This window comes from Protopterus annectens, chromosome 7.part0 (assembly GCF_019279795.1).
Source record: "Protopterus annectens isolate FY-2018-M chromosome 7.part0, PAN1.0, whole genome shotgun sequence".
Taxonomy (NCBI): Eukaryota; Metazoa; Chordata; order Ceratodontiformes; family Protopteridae; genus Protopterus; species Protopterus annectens.
The window spans coordinates 1,062,709,566-1,062,730,836 of NC_056739.1; the positions used below are offsets into that span (position 1 = coordinate 1,062,709,566).

The 21,271-nt window shown below is 40.3% G+C and overlaps 1 protein-coding gene across 3 annotated transcripts in view; it reads left to right on the forward strand.

Moving 5' to 3' along the window:
- Positions 1–21,271, forward strand: part of FBN1 (fibrillin 1) — a 4,097,759-nt gene that overhangs the window by 391,528 nt on the left and 3,684,960 nt on the right. For 2 of the 3 annotated variants that reach the window (XM_044077620.1, XM_044077622.1), the window contains exon 6: positions 14,917–15,012. The exons of the other annotated variant lie outside the window; for it this stretch is intronic. In XM_044077620.1, coding sequence (XP_043933555.1) covers positions 14,917–15,012 — 96 coding nt within the window. The remainder of the gene's footprint in view (positions 1–14,916; positions 15,013–21,271) is intronic. 3 annotated transcript variants of the gene reach the window in all.

Sequence of the window (21,271 nt, forward strand, 5' to 3'; positions counted from 1 at the left end):
TCTCATTTCCCTCATGTTCCTGTTAAAAAAAAAAAACTTTTGCATCTGATTGTTTATTTCTTCCATATATAGTACACTCTGTCTTATCCAGTCTCGCTGGGAACAGATCTTAGGCTGGATAAGCAAATGGCTGGTTAATCAGAAAAACATACAAAATAATACTTATAGGTTATAAATCAGCTAGAATAACAGGATTTGTGATAGTATGCATTTTTGTAATGAATATGAAGTCTAAACTCAAATGCCTGTCATTATTTAGCCCAGAGGAGGTGGAAGTGTTGCTCTTCACTGTTGTCTTTTGCTAGGACTGTGGCAGAAATTTAATGGCCAGTTAAAGAGGAGGCTGGTTAAAAGAGGCGAGATATGGGGGAGTCTACTGTAGCCATTACCAACGTTTCTGTTTTGGCAGAAATGATTGTTTGACTGTTGGCAGTTATCCTTGTACTGAGGTGATTGTTTTTTTTTTTTTTTTTTTACTTGAGTGCGAGTGGGCATAGTATCTATTGTTTGGCCTCTGTTTATTTATTTATTTTTTTGGTAGCATTTCCAGTGTTTCCAGTTTAGCAATTTTGCTATAAAAAACAAAAGTATGAAGTCTTGGTTTAAAAAAATGAACAGAATGTAGACCTAAAATCTAACCTCAAAACTTATATGACCTCTGTGTTGTGTGCCTTGGAGTTGGGCATCTGTCGGTTGTTTGTCAAGTTTGTTCCAGTTTTAGTTCTAGGACCCTGTTAGAAAGGAGAAATAAATTAGTGTTGAAAGGTTGAAAACTGACACCACTAAAGATGAGGTTTTAAGAAGGGCAGGATAGGGCTCAGACACTCAGATTAGAGAAGATGATGAAGAAGAAGAAGATGAAAGAGAAGAGGAGGATGAAGGACATGGGGGAAGAGTCAGTGTTGGGGAAGCTTTTCCCTCCTAAACTACTTAGAACTTTGTTTGCCTTGTAGACCCACAATATACAGTATTCTTTACTCTGTGGAGAGCTGCGAGTAGTCTTCACCCAGCATTCTCAGGAAGAAAGTGTGCAAGGGGAAGTACAATTACTCCCTCTCAGAGTGCTCCTCCCCAAACACAAATCTCGGCTTGGGAGATGTTTCACTACAATTCTCACAAGGAGATACCACCTTCAGTTAAGTTTTGAAGATGATGAGACAGAGGGGGTCTTGTCCCATACACCCCCACTTCTTCTGAAGAAGACATCTTGCAGGAGGCATACAGGTCCTTCTCCCCTGTGGCCTGGGCAGTAACAACACTAGATAGATTAGTGACTGTGACTTGCATGAGAGCATGGAAAGAGCCAGATGTTTTGGAACCAGTACCTCGTAAGCTTGCTAGGGTGGTCCAAATCCCTAAGAACAGGTCTCATTGGAGCAAAGGACCTCTTGTAATTGCCTTTATTGTGTCAGCAGCCACCAAGAAAGAAGTCTTAGAGTACACTCAATCCATTCATTTCTGAAAAAGGAATCTTTGATGGTGGACAGGCTGGAGAAGCATGTTTAAGCTTCAAGTACTTTATTCATTAAAGCCCTAAATTACTTTGTGCGCATAACCAGATTTCAGAGGGATCTGACTTACAAGGTACTGGAGACTCTGAAACAGCTACCCATTGGAGATGTCAGCTGACATTTAATTGTTTATAAAAGTTTTACACAATGCAGTGGATGGACTGGCTAGTTCAGCTCGGTCAGGTTTAGGAATGTGCCAGGAAACCTGACTTCACTGAATGGGTTTTGTGGAGCACTTTAAGGCAGTCATTTAAAGAATTCTCTCTGCTTGAACAGAAAGTGAGAAAGAAACTGCAGTTGGGTAAATTGCTCTTTGCCGCTGGGGGATCAGGTTTGCTGCTCCTCAACAATCTTTACAGTGAAACCAAAATACGCTAAGAATCTCTGGTTTGTGAAGTCCCAGCACACTCAGAATTGGTAGTTACTTGATAGGAATTCCCAGGATAGAAGGAATAACTACAACTGTTGTCTTCCTAGAGGCAGGCGTAGTTGGCTATAACAAGGCTACTGCAAACCTCCCTTAAGGGTCTCACCAGCACCAAAATTGATGAGCTGCCCTACTGCTCCACTCAGGATGCAGTCAGGGTGCATCTGTCCCTGCATCCTCTTGTTTGACTGGCTTTCATGAAAGATACTTTGGACAGGGAAGTCATATCTAGTGGTTATCCTATACCTTTTTTGGAGAAGCTCTAGCAATCATTTGCTGTCCCTCCCTCAGTGCCACTCTAACAAAGAAGAGTGGCAGAGCAAGAGGTTCAAAACTTTCTGCAAAAAGAAAAATAATAAAACAAAAGAGAGTTAACAAAGAGCCAGAAAATAAATGAAAAGTAAAAAAAAATAAAAAGAAAAAGCTATTGGAAAGCAAAAGAAAAATATTATTAAAAAATGTCATACACACAAACAAAATATTGTTGAGTGTGAGAGAGACACACAAATATTCATTTGTGTGTATGTCTTCTCGTGTGTATTTGAATTTTCAAATATTAGTTTTTGCTCAGCAGCTTTTTATTTATTTTATTTTCTGCAAAAAGAGACATCCAGGAGGTCCCATAAGACCAGGAAGGGATCAGGTATTACTCCAAGCTCATCTTTGTACTCAAAAAAATCTCTGGACCTCAGACTCATTTTAGACCTCAGTTGTTTAAATCCTTTTATGAAGAAGGAGTAACTTTGGACAGTCATGGTACAATCCATTTTGCCATATCTGCAGAGAGGTGATTGTATGTGCTCCCTGTATTTCCAGGACATTTCCCATCATATCAAACATGCCAGGACATCCAGAAGGTTCCTGTACTTCAGTTATAAGATACTCATTTCCAGTTCAGAGTACTACCATTTGGACTCACCACAGCCATCTCTTGTGGCCCACATTCAACTAGTGGGAATCAGGATATTTCCTTATGTGGGTGACTGGCTCATTGCTGCCACTACAAATGATTATCTCATTTCAGCAAGAGAATACTTGCTCCAGTTATGTCTGTAGTTTGGGATTTAATTCAATTATCCAAAATCACAGCTGGAACCCTCTCATAGGTTCATAGGCAGGTACTAGGCTATTGGCCCTAGGGCCTATATAAGCCTAGCCAAACGGTACCCTGGCTTTTCCACCCAAGAAAATGATTTTCCTTTGCCCCTATCAAGCAGAGCCACAGAAGTGATCTCCGGGGTGAATTTTCTATCTCTCATCCAATCATCAAGATTTATCTTGAAGAGTGCTAATGAGAAGCTTTGTTTGATATAGATAGGTAGTTTGTTCCAGAGTATGGGAAGTCTCTGGAACAGAAATCTATCCCTCCAGCATGTTTTCTTTATTGTGGTGACAAAGTTTAAGTCCCTAGAGCATGTAGCTTGGAGGGATTGTGATTTCTTTAAGTGGAGCATGCCCAACAGCACTGGGTTTGACATAGCTTTGTATGTTAGGCAGAGATTGCGTCTGAGTAGGCGATATGCGACAGAGTAAAGCTGGAGTTTTTTGAGATGGTCTGCGTAGGGCATCTGTTTGAGGCCGGTAATCCTCTTTGTGAGGTATTTCTGTGGCCTTTCCAGTTGTTGTAGATGTCTTGTGAGGTACATACCAAAAGGGGCGTTGTACTCTATAATGGGTCTAATGAGTGATGAGTAGAGGGGAACAATGACCCCTTTTTTCCTGGATGTGAAACCTTTTGTAATGAGGTTTGCCACGTAGAAGGATTTCCTGACTACTGTGGTGATGTGATTATCAAAGGAGAGACTACTGTCCACCTGTGTCCCAAGGTCTCTTATCCACACTTTCGGTGTTACGTAGACTATCGCCTATATGGTAGTTCGTGAGTAGAGAGCTTTTACCAAAAGGGATGGCAATGCACTTTTTGGCATTGAGTTTGAGGCCATAGCTTTGACACCAGGCATCTGTCTCAGTGAGGCCCTTTTGTAGGATGTCCACATCGTTAGGAGTTTTGATTGATTATGGCTCCTAGTTTGTAGACATCTGTGAACTTTGTTAGCCAAAGACCTTCTGTGTTAGCCTGTACTTCAGAGAAGTAGATACCAAACAGGAGAGGACCTAGGACTGAACCCTGTGGTATTCCACTTGTCACTGGTCTGAAGTTGGATTTAGAGTCTGCTACTTTCACAGTGTGGGTTCTGTCAGTGAGCCAGTTGGCAACCCATCTTGTGACATAGGGATTTATACCTAGTTTAGTGAGTTTATCTATAATTCCAGAGTGGGGGATGGTGTCAAAAGCCTTGCCAAGATCTAGATAGGCTGTGTGAACCACCTTTCCCTCATCTACGGCTTTGGTGACCACTTCAAAGAAGTCTTATCAGGTTTAGGAGACATGATCTGCCTTTTACAAACCCGAACTGGGTAGGGTCCAGAGTTTGGAGATTACCAATGTCATTGTTTATAAGTTCCATGATGATACATTCCATAGCCTTGCAGACCAGACTCATCAGGCTAATAGGGCGGTAGTCCCTGGTGTCCATGGTGGCTCCCCCTTTGTGGAGTGGGATAACTGTTGCTGTGTGCCATTCAGTGAGCACAAAGCCTGAGGTGAGGCTATGATTGAACATGGTACTTAGGTGGGGTGCCAGTTTGTTCTGTAGTTCATGTAGAACGCAGCCTGGGATGTTGTCAGGTCTCATGGATGCTGTGTTCTTGGCTTTGGAGAGTGTGTTTTTTACCTGTGCAGCCATGATTACAGGAACTTTGCATTCTTCCGGTATAGAGATGGGCCCTTTAGGGGATGAGAGAGGGGTAAAGTTAGCACTGAACCTATCTGCCAAGATGTTGACAATATCAGTTGGTTTTGTATATTTAGTGCCATTGTGCTGTAACTCAGAGCAGATCTGAGTGTTGCCATTGAGATTATTGACATAGCTATAGAATGCTTTGTGGTTGTCTTTAGAATCAGTGGCAATTTTGTTTTCATAACTAGCTTTGGAGGATTTTATGAGGGATCTCAAGTTCTTACTGAGGCTGACCATGGAGTTCCTCCAATTATGGGATTTTACTCTTTTTTGCAACAGTTTCTTTCTTCTGTTGTAGAGTTTGTTGATGGCAGGCCACCACCAGATTGGCTTCCTTTTTTTGGAGGTGTTAGGGATTGCATGATCCATGCATTCGTGTAAGTACTTGTAAAGTGCAATTGTATAGGATTCAGCAGTCGTACCTCTATTGGCTGTCAGCATGGGTGTCGTGAAGTTTGCCACTTCTGTCTTAAGAAGCGTGAAGTTGGCTTTGAAGAAATTTTTTATGGTGGTTTCCCTAATGGGGGGTAGGGGTGGGATGTGGATGTCTAGGGTGATTTGCTTGTGGTCGGATCTGACCAACGAGGAATTGACCTCTGGTGTGGAACACCGGATACCCATGTTGGTAATGACCAGGTCTAGGATATTGCTGCCCCTGGTGGGGGTGTGGGTAAGTTGATCCAAGTCGTTGGAATGTATGAATTCCAGAAAACGTTGAGCGCAAGAGTTGGTCATTTCCTTATGTGCTGGATACCACAAAGCAACTGGCAGTGCTTCCCCCATAAAGATGGTCAGCCTTTGTACAAGTACCAAGGTTGTTGTTAGATGCTCCGAATACAGTTGCAGTAATAATTCTGAAATACTGGGCCTCACAGCAGGAGCTGTTCAAATGGTTTCATGTGGAAGGCTTCACATAAAAATTCTTAAGTGCACATGAGGAGATCAGCAGAACCAAGATAAGATGACATGTCATAGAGACTATCAAATTCTCTACGGTTTGCAAAAGAAACTTGGCATGGTGGATAGACCTACAGAATCTGGCAATGGACAGGCCATTGTCCAACCTAATCCAATCAGCCACAGTAACAACAGACATGTCTTTGGTGGGGTGGTGGGACAGTTCTTCTTCTAAATTACCCATTATCAGAATACTCCCCTAGTATATCACTGACTTTCTTAAGGTGCTCATCTACTTTTTATCCTAAATACACATCTCTCTGACCACCACATACCCACCTTACATATCTTCTACTGTATATTCCTTACTAACTCATCACTGACAGAACTATATCTCTATCTTGTCTCACACTAATCTTCTTCTGTATCCTTATCTAATGCTCGGCTTTCACTAAATAACAATATATCAGTCTCTGTATGTCTCTCTCTGTCCTTACATTGTTTCACACTTGTATCAGCAAATATCAGTACTCCCTCACTACTTGAGTGTCTGGCTATCTTCAGTACTGTCTTTGCATAAAAATTCCTTTAAAGTATGTGTATTGTACAGTGCAACCACCAAAACTGTCTTTGTATTAATTTTGTATAAAATATTCATTTTAATGTATGTGTACTGGTGTGCTATCTCCAAAACTGTCTTTGTATAATTTTTATAAAACATTCACTTTCATGTATGTGTATTGCACAGTGTAGTTAATTCATTAAGTGCTTTATATGTCTCTATTATAACATTATAAATGCTTCTTCTGTAGTACATGTTTTCCACATTGTTGTAATAACTTTGTAAATGTAACCATGGGGCTTTTGTGTCCAGACCGCCACGGAAAAGGGGTTTTAATTCCCAGAGGGGCTTTCCTGGTAAATAATTTAAAATAAATAAAATAAACAAATAAATAAGCAAACATATAAATAAATAAATATCTTAGACAGGACTGCCCATGGAGTGTGGAACACGCAAGGCAAATTGCACATCAATGTTTTGGAGATGAGCGTGGTCTTCCTAACATTGCAGGTATTTCAGGATCAACTTCCCCAGAGTGCAGTGCCCATCCAGTTTGATGACATGACAGTGGTATAGTACCTCAACAAGCAGGAAAGAATTTGTTCTTTTGTCCCTTGTCTGAAGGCTATAAGAATTTGAGAATGGGCGATAGTCTTGCATTGCTTTTACATATCAGCACACACCCCAGGAGCATCCAACATAACTCCAGAAAGGGTGAGCCAACATGTATTGCTCTGTAATGAATGGTCTCTTGATGATTCAATAACTCATATTTTTTTCCAGATGAGAAGTTCCTTGTTGTAATCTCTTTTCTACTTCATCAAGCAATAAATGCAACAAATGTTTCTCCATCATTACCTGGCCTGGAAGGCCACCAAGAGAAGTATTCACCAACTATTTGCCACCGGGGCTGCTTTATGCCTTTCTACAAGTCCTCCAATTGTCTGGTTTCTATAGCAAGGATATGAAAAATCCAGATAATTTTCATAGCTCTGCCAGGTGTGGTTCACCCTGTTATTGCCTCTGTTAACGAGAAGACCTCTTCTCGTACCACAACAGCAAGGTTGTTGAATCACCTGTCTTGTCAACCTCACCCAGACATTTGTTCCTTCAGATTGATCACATGGTTTCTCCAATTCCAGTAATATTCTGGGACCCATTTTCCCACCAGAGGTAAAGAACCTCATTATAAGAGATCAGAAACCTTCTACTAGCGTAGTCTAGGTCTGGTGTCGGGAACCATCTTCATCTAAACAAGCATTGAGCTGGTTAAGCTTTTTTTGTGTGCTTATTTAACCTAGCAATTGCTCCCTGACATGTAGCTGATCCTGCTCTAATTTCTGTTTACAGGAATAGTTTAGGAGATCTGGCTTTGGGTCTTATTCAAGCTATTGCTCCTTCTTATAAGGTAGTTTCTGATAAAAGAAAAAGTGATCCCTCTTTTCAAAGAGATGCAAAGTACTGAGTCTACACAGTAAGATTAATCGACAGATGCATGGTTTTCTCCTCAGATTTCTGATTCATATTTAGAGGAGAGCACAGTACCTCATTCTCCCTGTAGGTATTTCTGTTTCTCTGAGACTGTTTCTAGAATGTGACTGATTTCAGTATGAGAACAGAGGTTTCTCAGTCCCCCAGAAAATACTGTGAGCTGTTAGAAATGGAATTTCCAGAAGCTTTACTTGTTTCTTCAGTGCCGTTAGCTTTGGAGGATGTGTGTGTCACTGCCTGTAATTTCCTGATAGTCAGCCTATTGCCCCTAAAAAGGCAGATAGAGTGTATAAAACTTCCTTAGTCTTAATGATTGATACACTCATCCCAAACCCAATCCAGCAACTGTAGCTTTAGTTATTCCGGTACTTTTTCCGTTATCGTGGCAACACTTTCAAAGCGAGCGTTCAGCTGAAATCCAGAACCTTGATATGTCTATCGACCATGTGTGTAAAAAGTATTTGTCTTAAAAATTTTTCTAAGCAAAAAATGAAGTTATCTGGGTAAACTGTCCACATGCCTGGTTAACGGATGTGTCTTGCTACTGGATTTCAGCTGAGCGATGGCATTGAAAGTGCAGTGAGAAATGCTAAGAAAAGTAAATAAATGCAGCAAATGTGGAAACCGTGGGCTTTCTTCATTTTTATTTCTGTAGCATATCCAATCGTTATAATTGTCCTACCAGAAAGGAAAAATGAATGATCTCCCTGTACAGTGTCTTCTTAGCGTTAATGTCCTGTGAGCGGTACCCAAGTCATGAGGCGATTGACTATCACAGGCAACACCTCCGTGCAAAGCTCCTGTCAGTTCCTTCCCCCACATTCATCTCGCCAGGCTGTCCTGAAAATAACATTAAGTATGACACAGAAAAGAAGGAAAATAAGGGACACCTAGCCCCCCAAAAAAGAAAATTTTTCACTGTAAAGTTGAGCCATTCACACTTTGAGAGAATGCTTTAAAGTGTTCCCTTTTACGTGATATTATGTTTTTATCTGTAATTTCCTCCTGCGGTTGCTGAGCCCCGAATGTTGTGTATTGTCATGTCTGTAAGGAGTTACTACAAGCATCATGTAAATTGGATAAAAGTTAAAGAAGAAAGATGTGACTTCAACATTTTGGAGACATGTTAACATAAACACCTAAAAGATGAACAGCTGAAAGACATGTAAATAGAGTAGTATCGGAGCTCAGCAACCGCTTTGAAGGTGTTGCCCCAATAACGGAAAAGTACCGTTATTCCTATTGATGCTAAACATTTAGTTAATTCCACTTATATACTTTCTGACAAGGATGGCAAAATAATTGATAAGTAGGGAAAAAAGTATGTGTTTGCATCTTTGATTTTCAGAATTTTGAATTTTCATGCTCACATGTAAGTCTGACATTGTGAAAGTATGAGGAATACTTTGTATGCAGTTTTTTTCTTCTGAGGAAAAAATACGCTTTAAGTGGTCTACTTTCTTCTATCTCAGAGGTCCTGACTCATTGTTTAAAGTGTGTGTATGACTCTGTTGATACTTTTCCAGGGCTTTGGCCACTGGTGCTATTTTGCAGAGCTTTGCTTGGCTACATTCTCAGAACCTCCCAGATGATGTGAAAAATTAGGTTTTAAATTCTCCTTTGGATAGAGATTTAGTTTTTAGGTTACATATGATATTGGGAAGAAATCCTTCCTTTCCGTGGGGTAATTCTTCATCCACCAGACCAGACTCTATTTCACCCTGTCATTCAACATATGTTGTCTCAGGGAGTAATACAACCAGTTCCTCCTTCACAGTGATTTGGTGCCAAAGAAACAAAATGCTTGGAGACCAATTATAGATCTTTCTTTTCTATGCCAAGTTGTGATAGTGCCAATGTTCAAAATGCTGTCACTTCACACCTGTCACCCCTTCTTCCTTGTTTAAGTTTCCTGGTAACAGTACAATTAGAAGATTCCAATACAACTCAGGTAATATGGAGAAGAACCAGTCCAATAAGTCTTTTGCTACACCAACTCCATTTATTACCACAGGGCAAATTAAATAAAATCGACCATTCGGCAAGGGCCTCCTGGACCCCTCCCCTTCCTCCTACCAAATGTTGTAAGCTAAGGTAATCTACCTGTATAGCTAAAGCTACTGCAGCAGTGATCAGTATGATGAACATAGTGCAGTAGTGTATGCAAACTTACCCTAATAGTAGATGTTTGAATGATCCATGCTGCAGTAGCTGCTCCCTCCCTCCATCTCCCTTTGTTTTTAATTATATCAGGCTTTGTATATATGGGTTTACTATTGAAATTTCGAATCAGCTTTGGTCAGCTGGTAAAAATGTTGACCCAAAATGCTGAATATGAAATTCCGAATAGTAAACCAAAGCGAAAATGAATACATTGACCACCATGGTTTGATGTATTCGACATAGCAGGAGGTGACATCACTCACCTCCTGCTATACACATTAATGTACTGTTGAACTCTACAGTCAATGGTACGTTACTTCTACTGTTTTGAATGGGGCTACTCACCCCTGTGCCCCCTACACCCTCTGTGTATTAAATATACCAACTATGAGATTGCGCTATAGTGAGGAAGTGGGCTAATTCCCTGTTCCTCACTGAAGCACGACCTCCCTGCACAGTGTCGAACCGAAATAATTGACCTACACTACCCGTTCGCTGTAGTGTAAGTCGATCAATTTTGGGTCAACATTCTGCCAGCTTGGGAACTGCAAGTCGACCATATGCCAGTCGACTGATGCAGTTTCCAAGTTTTCATAGTAAACCGTATATATGTATATATTTTACTCATAGCTGTTTCCTCAGGGTTCAGCCTCCCCCTGTCAATTAGAATGAAAGCTCGGAAGGGCTTGGTGCTCAAATCTGTGTTTTTTGGCATCTCAGTTCAAGCTGCCTAAAGGTTTGAGCATGTGGAATGTGCCGCAAAGCTTTGGAAGCTGGACGGTTGTTATATTCTTGGCAGGATATCTCGTATAGATAATGCTAATGCAGCAGTGATCATTCATGCATTTACTGTTATGGTAAGTTTACTTACACAGTTGTACTTTTTTCCACTTGTCTGTCACCCTAAGAAGGAACGAATGGACCATAGTGCTTTCACCTTTGGAGAATGAATGGGCCAACTGAATGAGAGGAAAGTAGGCTCAGTGGTTCACTGGGAATGTGAGCAAATAAAAAAATGAGTACCTCATAGTAGTCATCTGACCTTTAATTATAAAAAATTTGACACATTTCCTGGCAAGAGGATTGGATGGTGTCATATTTCCTGGCAGAGCAATCATTTTGAGAGGCTCTGTTGCACTATTTGCAGCTTTATCATCAGTATGAACGTTCCACTGTTTGTGGAAGCCCCAATGAAAGGAAATATTACAAAGAACAACAGCACTTGCTTGTACAGTACATTTCAACTTGTGTATAGACCAGCTCAGCATCCTGAAGCTTGCAAAGGCATAATATAGACGATTATGAATGGATCACTGATCATAACTGACTTATGTTTTGAGACATGGATGCCAAAAAATTCACCTCAGGAGCGAAGCTTGAGAACTGAAACTCTGCATTCTTGTTGAGAACACATAATAAAGGGTAATGATCGGAAACCCAATCGTAATTCATTGTAGTGCATGGAGCTTTATCTGTTTATGCATTGCTACTAGTTACAGAAGAAAAATAGCTGTTTTGCCAGCTTTTAAAACCATAAAGGACTTGGCACATACTGTCAGAAAGAGTGTACAATATTCTGTTATGTTAGAAAACGCCATGGACACATTACAGGCACAGACAGCAGGCAGAAACAAATTTATTTTTTATTCTGCATCTGTCGTTTGCATGCCATTACTGTCAGACTGCCTAGCATGATACCTGATCTTTACAACTGAAGTAATGATGCTTAACATCTGTTAACACTGGGCATATAGAAGTGCTTAACTGATTAGTCTTTTTTCATGTATAGGAGTATAATCACCACACACCATGCACTATAAGCTAATTAATGCTAGATCTTGAAATATACTTCTGTAGAAATAGACTAGGCAGAAGAAATAACATTGTCTTAAATCGGCATTTGCATATTACCACAAGTGCTACTATCAGTCACAGACTGAACTCTCTGACTTAATGCCACTGTCAGTCTAAAGTGAGAACATTTTGAATGAGCTCTGCTAACAAGAATAAATGTTCTGAATGAGCACAAATGCCAGACTATGCATTTAGAACGAGCATCACTGCTATTGTTGGACTGAAATTCATTATGAATAAGTATTGCTGTCAGTCACAGGTTAAATTCCATGAGTGAGTGTCACTGTCAGTCACAGGCTGAACTTCCTGAATGAACACCTGTACCATGTTGAGAGCAAACTTTGTGAATGAGTTCCATTGCCAGTCACAAACTTGGGCATTCTGAAGAGCAGCAGTGCCCATCACAAGGATGAAATTTATGAATTGTGTGAATGATCATCTCTGCATACCTGTTTTGAACCAAGCCTGAATGAGCACTCCTGCAACTCACAGTCTGTACATTCTGACTATTGCAGCAGTGAAAACCAGCGACTAAACATGCTGTTACTACAGCTAGTTATGGGCTGAACAGTCTGCAGGAGCACTACTGCCGGACATACTCTAATAGCTTATGAACAAGTATAAACGTTTTAAAGGAGCATTTGTGAAGCTTTGTTTGTATAGTTATTCATTTATTTGTTTTTTTGCATAAAGTTTGGAGAGGGGCTGTCAATAATACAAAAAGACACATGGAAGCTTTGATAAGACTACTAAGAAGAATGGCAGATGAGATTTGTCTGTGATTGTTTATGCTGTGTGTGATTGTTGTGTAAAGACTCTAGCAAAAACAGTAAAAAAGACAATGGACAAGTAATTGAAAAACTTGAGAAACATTAAACAGAATTGCTGAGGGGTAGAATTTTTTTGTTTTGTTTTGTTTTGCATCCTCAATGTTTATCTTAATAAATCGATTTTTAATGTGTGTGTGACATTTCCATTTATCTTAAATGTCCAGTGCCCTGCACATGGTGTATATGCCTCTAATACTTCTCTTAATTTGTGAAGTTAGTTTTATTTTCTTGCTATCCACTGTCCCTTGTACTGGACCTTTTGTCACTGACCTGACCATCTTGCTCTTTTCATATTTTTGAAGTTATTTTCATTAATTATATCATCCCTCACATCCTTCTCTCTTTCGTTTTTTTTTTTTTTTTTTGTATTAAGGACTGTTGCTTCATAGGTGTGTTGTTTCTTGCACTCATGGAATGTGTCATTTCAAGTCACAATTGTAAATTTATTTTTTTAGTAGGCCTGTATATCTCCTTTGTGGGAATGATCTGAAAAGGTAGTGGAATCGCTCTCCCCCCATTTATGCTATAGTTGGGGGCAGTTGTCATGGTCAGTGATATGTTGTTCCAGATGGATAGTGCTTATTGTTGCTAGAAAGTCTACTTGTATCCTGCTGGATTATCTTTCTCAGTTATAGTAATTTGTGGCAAAACACATTTCATTCCCTCTTTACAAGCCATGGCATAAGCTGTATTGATTTTAACCTGTTTTTGATGTCACTGTTTTAATAATTTATGCCAAAAGTATGTTTTTTTTTCTCTAAACCATAATATAAGCTGTGATAACTTGATAACTAATTATAATGTCATTTTTATGTAATTCATTTTCTGACTTTAATTGTTAATATTGCTTAAGTTAGGGAGAGCTGTGCTTAGTTTTTAATTTAAGTAAAGCCTGCATGAAAGCACAATTTTATTGTTACAGAATTTTAAAATCCATACTTCTTTAAATGTATTTGATTGTCATAAATCCTAAAGCATAATTCCTCTTCATAAAAATGTTTTCCTAACTGTCTTTGGGCAAACATGTCCATGCATTTTCTTAAAAGTTTTTGTTGTTGTTGTTTCTTTGCCTGCTGATCATCAGCCTCCTCCCCTCCAGTGGGTCTTCAGACTATTTGCTCCCTGGAGACAGGGAAGTTCCCATTCTCTCTGTAATGACAGCCAGCTGTAGGGAACCATCATTCAAGCAGTTATTGAGGTTGTTTGTACCCCCAATGCCTCAGTGGTTCATCTGGCTTAGAGGGTCCTAGCAGAAGATCTAGCTGTTATCCAGACCTAGACATCTGACAGTTATGGGTAGACCCTGATTATCCCAGATAGATAGCTACCACCCTCACCCCTATAGCCATGTCACTGTAAGGTGGGGCTCAGATAATTTTGAATAGCCTAACCAAACACATGCTGGCTAATGGGCACACTCTTGGCACTGCAGAGGCTCACAGTGCTGCCCATCTAAGAATGGAAACTTCCATGCATGCTCATTGGACATTTCCATCTCCACTTTGTAAAAGCCAAACATTTGTCTATGATCTTGTCCTGTAATCAAGGGCCTGCAAATTCTAGGCATTAGTGCAGTAACATTTGGACTGCCCCCTCTTCCCCCGATGTGGTGAGCCAGTGTGAGCTAATCGCTCCCACTCTGTCTCACAAAGCTCTTTCAGCACCCAATTCACTATTCAAACACCTGTCGAATGGGATTGTGTGAGGGCTTTATCCTTCTGTGCCATAGAGTTCATTTTCTCAAGAGTTTAATAGTCATTTTTAGTTAAATTTGTGCCTAAAGTGGATTAAGAAATTTTTTTCCCATTTTGTCTCCAAAATTTTGCTCTGTACAAATTAATGTAGAAAAGTGTCAACATTGTCAAAGTTTATGGGCACCTTGGTAACTTAGTGGTAAAATCTGTACCTTACATTGTCACAGTCTGGGCTTCAGTAAAGTTTTACATGTTCTTACTATGTCTGCTGGGCTAAATTATGACTTTATATGTCATATTTACCCATGATTTTGTGGCCTAGGCTGTGGCTAAAAAGGGTCAAGAAGCACCAGTTCACTTATCCATTAAGTAAGTGAATGAAATAATAAAAAAGTCTTGGCTCTTAAGAATGCAAGTCATGCTCCATTAACTATAAATGCATAACACTTTGAGATTGCTGTGGTGTCTTTTCTTTTCAGAATGACATAGAAGTAGTATATTTATAACAAGAGCATTGTGGTACATCATCTCTCTTAGAAATGTATACCTGTTGAGGAAAACTAAAAATGTCAAAACCTTCTCAGTTAAAGCATGAACACTGAAGCTGCAGTTCTAAAGTGAAAAAAATGTAATCAGAGTGGTTTGCACAGTGTAACTTAATTGAGACATTTGTTTTTTTTTCTTAGCTGTTTGTGAACGTGGTTGTCTAAATGGAGGAAGATGTGTTGCTCCAAATCAGTGTGCTTGTACGTATGGATTCACTGGACCACAGTGTGAAAGAGGTACAGTATGCTATTCAGATGCTTATACTTAGTATTTCAGTGGATATTACTCTTTAGTTTCTGATGGAAGTAGTAACAGTTATAGTTACATTTCAGAATTAATTTTATTGGCTGTACTAGCATCTTTAATTAATTAATGTCCGCGTTGATAAGTTCATGAGAAAAGGACGCTGGATTTTTAGTAAGTTCATCTTATAAATTACACAAGTCGTGATGTTCTTCATCTCACATTGCTGCAGTCCTAACACTTGGGTAGTCCGCTGTCCCTCATTCGGCCCGAATATCAGAGTATAAGGCTGACGTCGGTCAGGGCGCATTTGACTGACATCAGAACGCCAGGGTACAAATGCGCATGACCGACGTCATATCCTCAGTCTTTTTTGCCGCATGGTCCGATGCAGAAGCAGTGTTGCAAGTGCCGTTCGGCGTTCTGAAATTTTTCGAATTCGGAGTTTCAGACCGAAGTCAGAGTTGGTTGGTACCCGCTGGGGAATATTTTGGTTTTTCTTGCCTCAGTGGTTTACCGGATGTCAGAAAAGTGAATAACTGTATTTCTTGTGGGAAACAGATACCGCATAGAGATTATCATAATTTGTGTATACCTTGTTTAGGACCTGAGCACGACGTTGTTGGATGCCGCTTTTGTGCTAGGTTTAATAAACGCACTATAAAGCGGAGGTTGGATTGTGCAAGGTTGGTCTTTGGGAAGCGGTGCAATTACAAAATGCCGTCGGATGCTCCGACGCCGGCTTCCTCAAAGAAGCGCAAGGACAAGGCAGTTAAACCTAGGTTAGAGGAGTCGTCCGAACCGGACGCCAGTTCTTTAGAGGTGTCAGTGGAACCGGTGGTTCCGACGGAGGCCTCTCTGGAGACCCAGGGAGAAACTTTGATTTTACAGGATGTGGCCTCCCAGGAGGCAGGCTATAGGGGCTTCTCAAGTAACTGTACTCCCCTCCCTTCCTAAGGGGTCTAGGCCCTCTCTTTCTGCTTCCAAGGCTTCTCCTAGAGGCAGGTCTAGTTTAGCTTCGTGGGTGTCACTCCCAGTTCTTCAGGTGCTGTGCCCAAGAAGCACATGCTCAAAATGGCAGAGGATTTAATTACTTTAATTAGAGGCTCTATGCCCTCCTGATAAGAGGCCTAGGATGGAACCTGTGTTGGGGATTATGAGCAGGCTTCGGATGTGTCTGAGTCTTGGCTGAAGACTTGCAGGAGTATTCTCATTATTCTGATTCTGATATGGATGATTCTACTCCTTCTGCTTCTCCTCCTGAGGATTTTTCTTTTTCAGAGACCCTTCACTCCATGAGAGAGCATTTTAAATGGGAAGGTCAGGATTTCTCTGATTCCAGGAAAAGGCTTAGGGAATTTTTGTTTTTACCCCAGCATAGGCCTTTAGCTATTCCTCCTGTTCTGAATGTGGTGGAAGATGTGTTTGCGGAGGCTTCTCTTAATCCTGATTCTTTGCCTCCTGCGCCTGTTAAACCGGATAGGTATTACAGGGTGCCTGAAGCTCATAAGTATCTTTTTAAGAGTCCTAGGGCAGACCCAGAAACTGTTAGCCAGGGGCCTAAGGATGTTAAGGCTTCTGTTGTCAAAAATCCGGTTCCTGCAGATAAAGAGGCCAGGGCCTTGGATAGATGGGGAAAGAAAGTTTATACTTCTTCCACTCTAGCCATGAGAGCTTTGAATTGCCAGTTTCACATGTTGAAATATCAAAATTATCTCCTTTCTCAGTTGAAATCTAAGGTTGATGCCCTGGCGGAAGGTATTGACTGTAAAGAGTTACAAGATTTAGTGCATGTTTCTGAGCAGGTGGGTAAGCATTCTTTGCAATGTGGTTTTGATGCTGTACAGGCCTCGTCTAGGGTGGCTGCCACTGGGTCAGTTCTTACAGGCATGCCTGGCTGAGGGATCAAAATTTATCCGACCATGTTAAAACTAGGATTTTGGATGCCCTTTGCAATCTGATGTCTTGTTTGGTTCTCCTGTTGAGGCAGTTTTAAAGAAAATGGAAGATAAGGCTAAGTCTATGCAGACTGTTAAAGATTTTTTGCAGGTTCAGCCTCCAAAGTTTAGTAGAAATTGACCTACTAAAGGGTGGACGATCCTTCTTATGATTCCCAGTCTAGGGGTAGATCTAGACGTGGCAGGGCAGAGGTCAGGGCTCTTTCAGGCCCAGAACAGGCAGTTCTCCTGCACAGTCTTCAAGTGAGGGCAGGGATCAGTCCTTTAGTAAACAGATCCAATGACCTACCTTTTCAACTGCCAGAACCTTCCGTCTGGCAGCACCTTTGGGAGGAAGGTTGGCACTTTTCAAAGAAAATTGGAGTTTGATTACCCAAGACAAATGGGTACTGGATATCATACATCACGGTTACAGGTTTTATTTCCATACCTTGCCTCCTTTCAAAGGCATGCCAGACATTCCTCCTCAACAAAGAATAGAGGCTCACAAGCAAATTTCACTGCTACTCCAAATAGGGGCCATACAGCCGGTTCCTTTGCCAGAAAGGGGCCTAGATTTTATTCTCGCCTGTTCCTAGTCCCAAAGAAGGGGAACACGTGGAGACCAATTTTGGATTTGTCTATCCTCAACACTTATCTGGACATTCCCAAGTTCAAAATGTTGACGTTGCAGCAGCTTTTACCTCTGCTGGGCAAAGATCATTGGATGGTAACTTTGGATCTCAAGGAGGCTTACCTTCATGTTCCTATCAGACTAAGTTGCAGGAAGCATCTGCGTTTTGAGCTGGGACTTCTCACTATCAGTTCTCTGCATTGCCCTTTGGCTTATCTACTGCGCCCAGAGTGTTCACGAAAGTTCTGGCTCCAGTGATAGCTTTCTTCAGGCTAAAAGGAATACAGATCTATCCTTATTTGGACGACTGCCTGATTCTGGCTCAAGGAAGGGAAGAGCTTCTTCATCATTTGGAATATGTGATAGCAGTGCTAAGATGCCTGGGGTATTCTGTGAGCGAAATAAAGTCCAGTCTAGTACCCTCTCAAGACATGTGCTTTCTGGGTGTGAGACTGAATACAGCATCCCAGATGGCCTTTTTAACCCCGGACAAACAAAAGAGTCTATCCCTTTACTTCCATCAGCTATCTCATCAGTCCGGCCTGACTGCAAGGACAGTCCTTAACATCTGTTAACACTGGGCATATAGAAGTGCTTAACTGATTAGTCTTTTTTCATGTATAGGAGTATAATCACCACACACCATGCACTATAAGCTAATTAATGCTAGATCTTGAAATATACTTCTGTAGAAATAGACTAGGCAGAAGAAATAACATTGTCTTAAATCGGCATTTGCATATTACCACAAGTACTACTATCAGTCACAGACTGAACTCTCTGACTTAATGCCACTGTCAGTCTAAAGTGAGAACATTTTGAATGAGCTCTGCTAACAAGAATAAATGTTCTGAATGAGCACAAATGCCAGACTATGTATTTAGAACGAGCATCACTGCTATTGTTGGACTGAAAATTATGAATAAGTATTGCTGTCAGTCACAGGTTAAATTCCATGAGTGAGTGCCACTGTCAGTCACAGGCTGAACTTCCTGAATGAACACCTGTACCATGTTGAGAGCAAACTTTGTGAATGAGTTCCATTGCCAGTCACAAACTTGGGCATTCTGAAGAGCAGCAGTGCCCATCACAAGGATGAATTTTATGAATTGTGTGAATGATCATCTCTGCATACCTGTTTTGAACCAAGCTTGAATGAGCACTCTTGCAACTCACAATCTGTACATTCTGACTATTGCAGCAGTGAAAACCAGCGACTAAACATGCTGTTACTACAGCTAGTTATGGGCTGAACAGTCTGCAGGAGCACTACTGCCGGACATACTCTAATAGCTTATGAACAAGTATAAACGTTTTAAAGGAGCATTTGTGAATCTTTGTTTGTATAGTTATTCATTTATTTGTTTTTTGCATAAAGTTTGGAGAGGGGCTGTCAATAATACAAAAAGACACATGGAAGCTTTGATAAGACTACTAAGTAGAATGGCAGATGAGATTTGTCTATGATTGTTTATGCTGTGTGTGATTGTTGTGTAAAGACTCTAGCAAAAACAGTAAAAAAAGACAATGGACAAGTAATTGAAAAACTTGAGAAACATTAAACAGAATTGCTGAGGGGTAGAATTTTTTTGTTTTGTTTTGTTTTGCATCCTCAATGTTTATCTTAATAAATCGATTTTTTAATGTGTGTGTGACATTTCCTTTTATCTTAAATGTCCAGTGCCCTGCACATGGTGTATATGCCTCTAATACTTCTCTTAATTTGTGAAATTAGTTTTATTTTCTTGCTATCCACTGTCCCTTGTACTGGACCTTTTGTCACTGATCTCACCATCTAGCTCTTTTCATATTTTTGAAGTTATTTTCATTAATTATATCATCCCTCACATCCTTCTCTCTTTCGTTTTTTTTTTTTTTTTGTATTAAGGACTGTTGCTTCATAGGTGTGTTGTTTCTTGCACTCATGGAATGTGTCATTTCAAGTCACAATTGTAAATTTATTTTTTTAGTAGGCCTGTATATCTCCTTTGTGGGAATGATCTGAAGAGGTAGTGGAATTGCTCTCCCTCCATTTATGCTATAGTTGGGGGCAGTTGTCATGGTCAGTGGTATGTTGTTCCAGATGGATAGTGCTTATTGTTGCTAGAAAGTCTACTTGTATCCTGCTGGATTATCTTTCTCAGTTATAGTAATTTGTGGCAAAACACATTTCATTCCCTCTTTACAAGCCATGGCATAAGCTGTATTGATTTTAACCTGTTTTTGATGTCACTGTTTTAATAATTTATGCCAAAAGTATGTTTTTTTTCTCTAAGCCATAATATAAGCTGTGACTTGATAACTAATTATAATGTCATTTTAATGTAATTCATTTTCTGACTTTAATTGTTAATATTGCTTAAGTTAGGGAGAGCTGTGCTTAGTTTTTAATTTAAGTAAAGCCTGCATGAAAGCACAATTTTATTGTTACAGAATTTTAAAATCCATACTTCTTTAAATGTATTTGATTGTCATAAATCCTAAAGCATAATTCCTCTTCATAAAAATGTTTTCCTAACTGTCTTTGGGCAAACATGTCCATGCATTTTCTTAAAAGTTTTTGTTGTTGTTGTTGTTTCTTTGCCTGCTGATCATCAGCCTCCTCCCCTCCAGTGGGTCTTGAGACTATTTGCTCCCTGGAGACAGGGAAGTTCCCATTCTCTCTGTAATGACAGCCAGCTGTAGGGAACCATCATTCAAGCAGTTATTGAGGTTGTTTGTACCCCCAATGCCTCAGTGGTTCATCTGGCTTAGAGGGTCCTAGCAGAAGATCTAGCTGTTATCCAGACCTAGACATCTGACAGTTATGGGTAGACCCTGATTATCCCAGATAGATAGCTACCACCCTCACTCCTATAGCCATGTCACTGTAAGGTGGGGCTCAGACAATTTTGAATAGCCTAACCAAACACATGCTGGCTAATGGGCACACCCTTGGCACTGCAGAGGCTCACAGTGCTGCCCATCTAAGAATGGAAGCTTCCATGCATGCACATTGGACATTTCCATCTCCACTTTGTAAAAGCCAAACATTTGTCTATGATCTTGTCCTGTAATCAAGGGTCTGCAAATTCTAGGCATTAGTGCAGTAACATTTGGACTGCCCCCTCTTCCCCCGATGTGGTGAGCCAGTGTGAGCTAATCGCTCCCACTCTGTCTCACAAAGCTCTTTCAGCACCCAATTCACTATTCAAACACCTGTCGAATGGGATTGTGTGAGGGCTTTATCCTTCTGTGCCATAGAGTTCATTTTCTCAAGAGTTTAATAGTCATTTTTAGTTAAATTTGTGCCTAAAGTGGATTAAGAAATTTTTTTCCCATTTTGTCTCCAAAATTTTGCTCTGTACAAATTAATGTAGAAAAGTGTCAACATTGTCAAAGTTTAAGGGCACCTTGGTAACTTAGTGGGAAAATCTGTACCTTACATTGTCACAGACTGGGCTTCAGTAAAGTTTTACATGTTCTTACTATGTCTGCTGGGATAAATTGTGACTCTATATGTCATATTTACCCATGATTTTGTGGCCTAGGCTGTGGCTAAAAAGGGTCAAGAAGCACCAGTTCACTTATCCATTAAGTAAGTGAAGGAAATAATAAAAAAGTCTTGGCTCTTAAGAATGCAAGTCATGCTCCAATAACTATAAATGCATAACACTTTGAGATTGCTGTAGTGTATTTTCT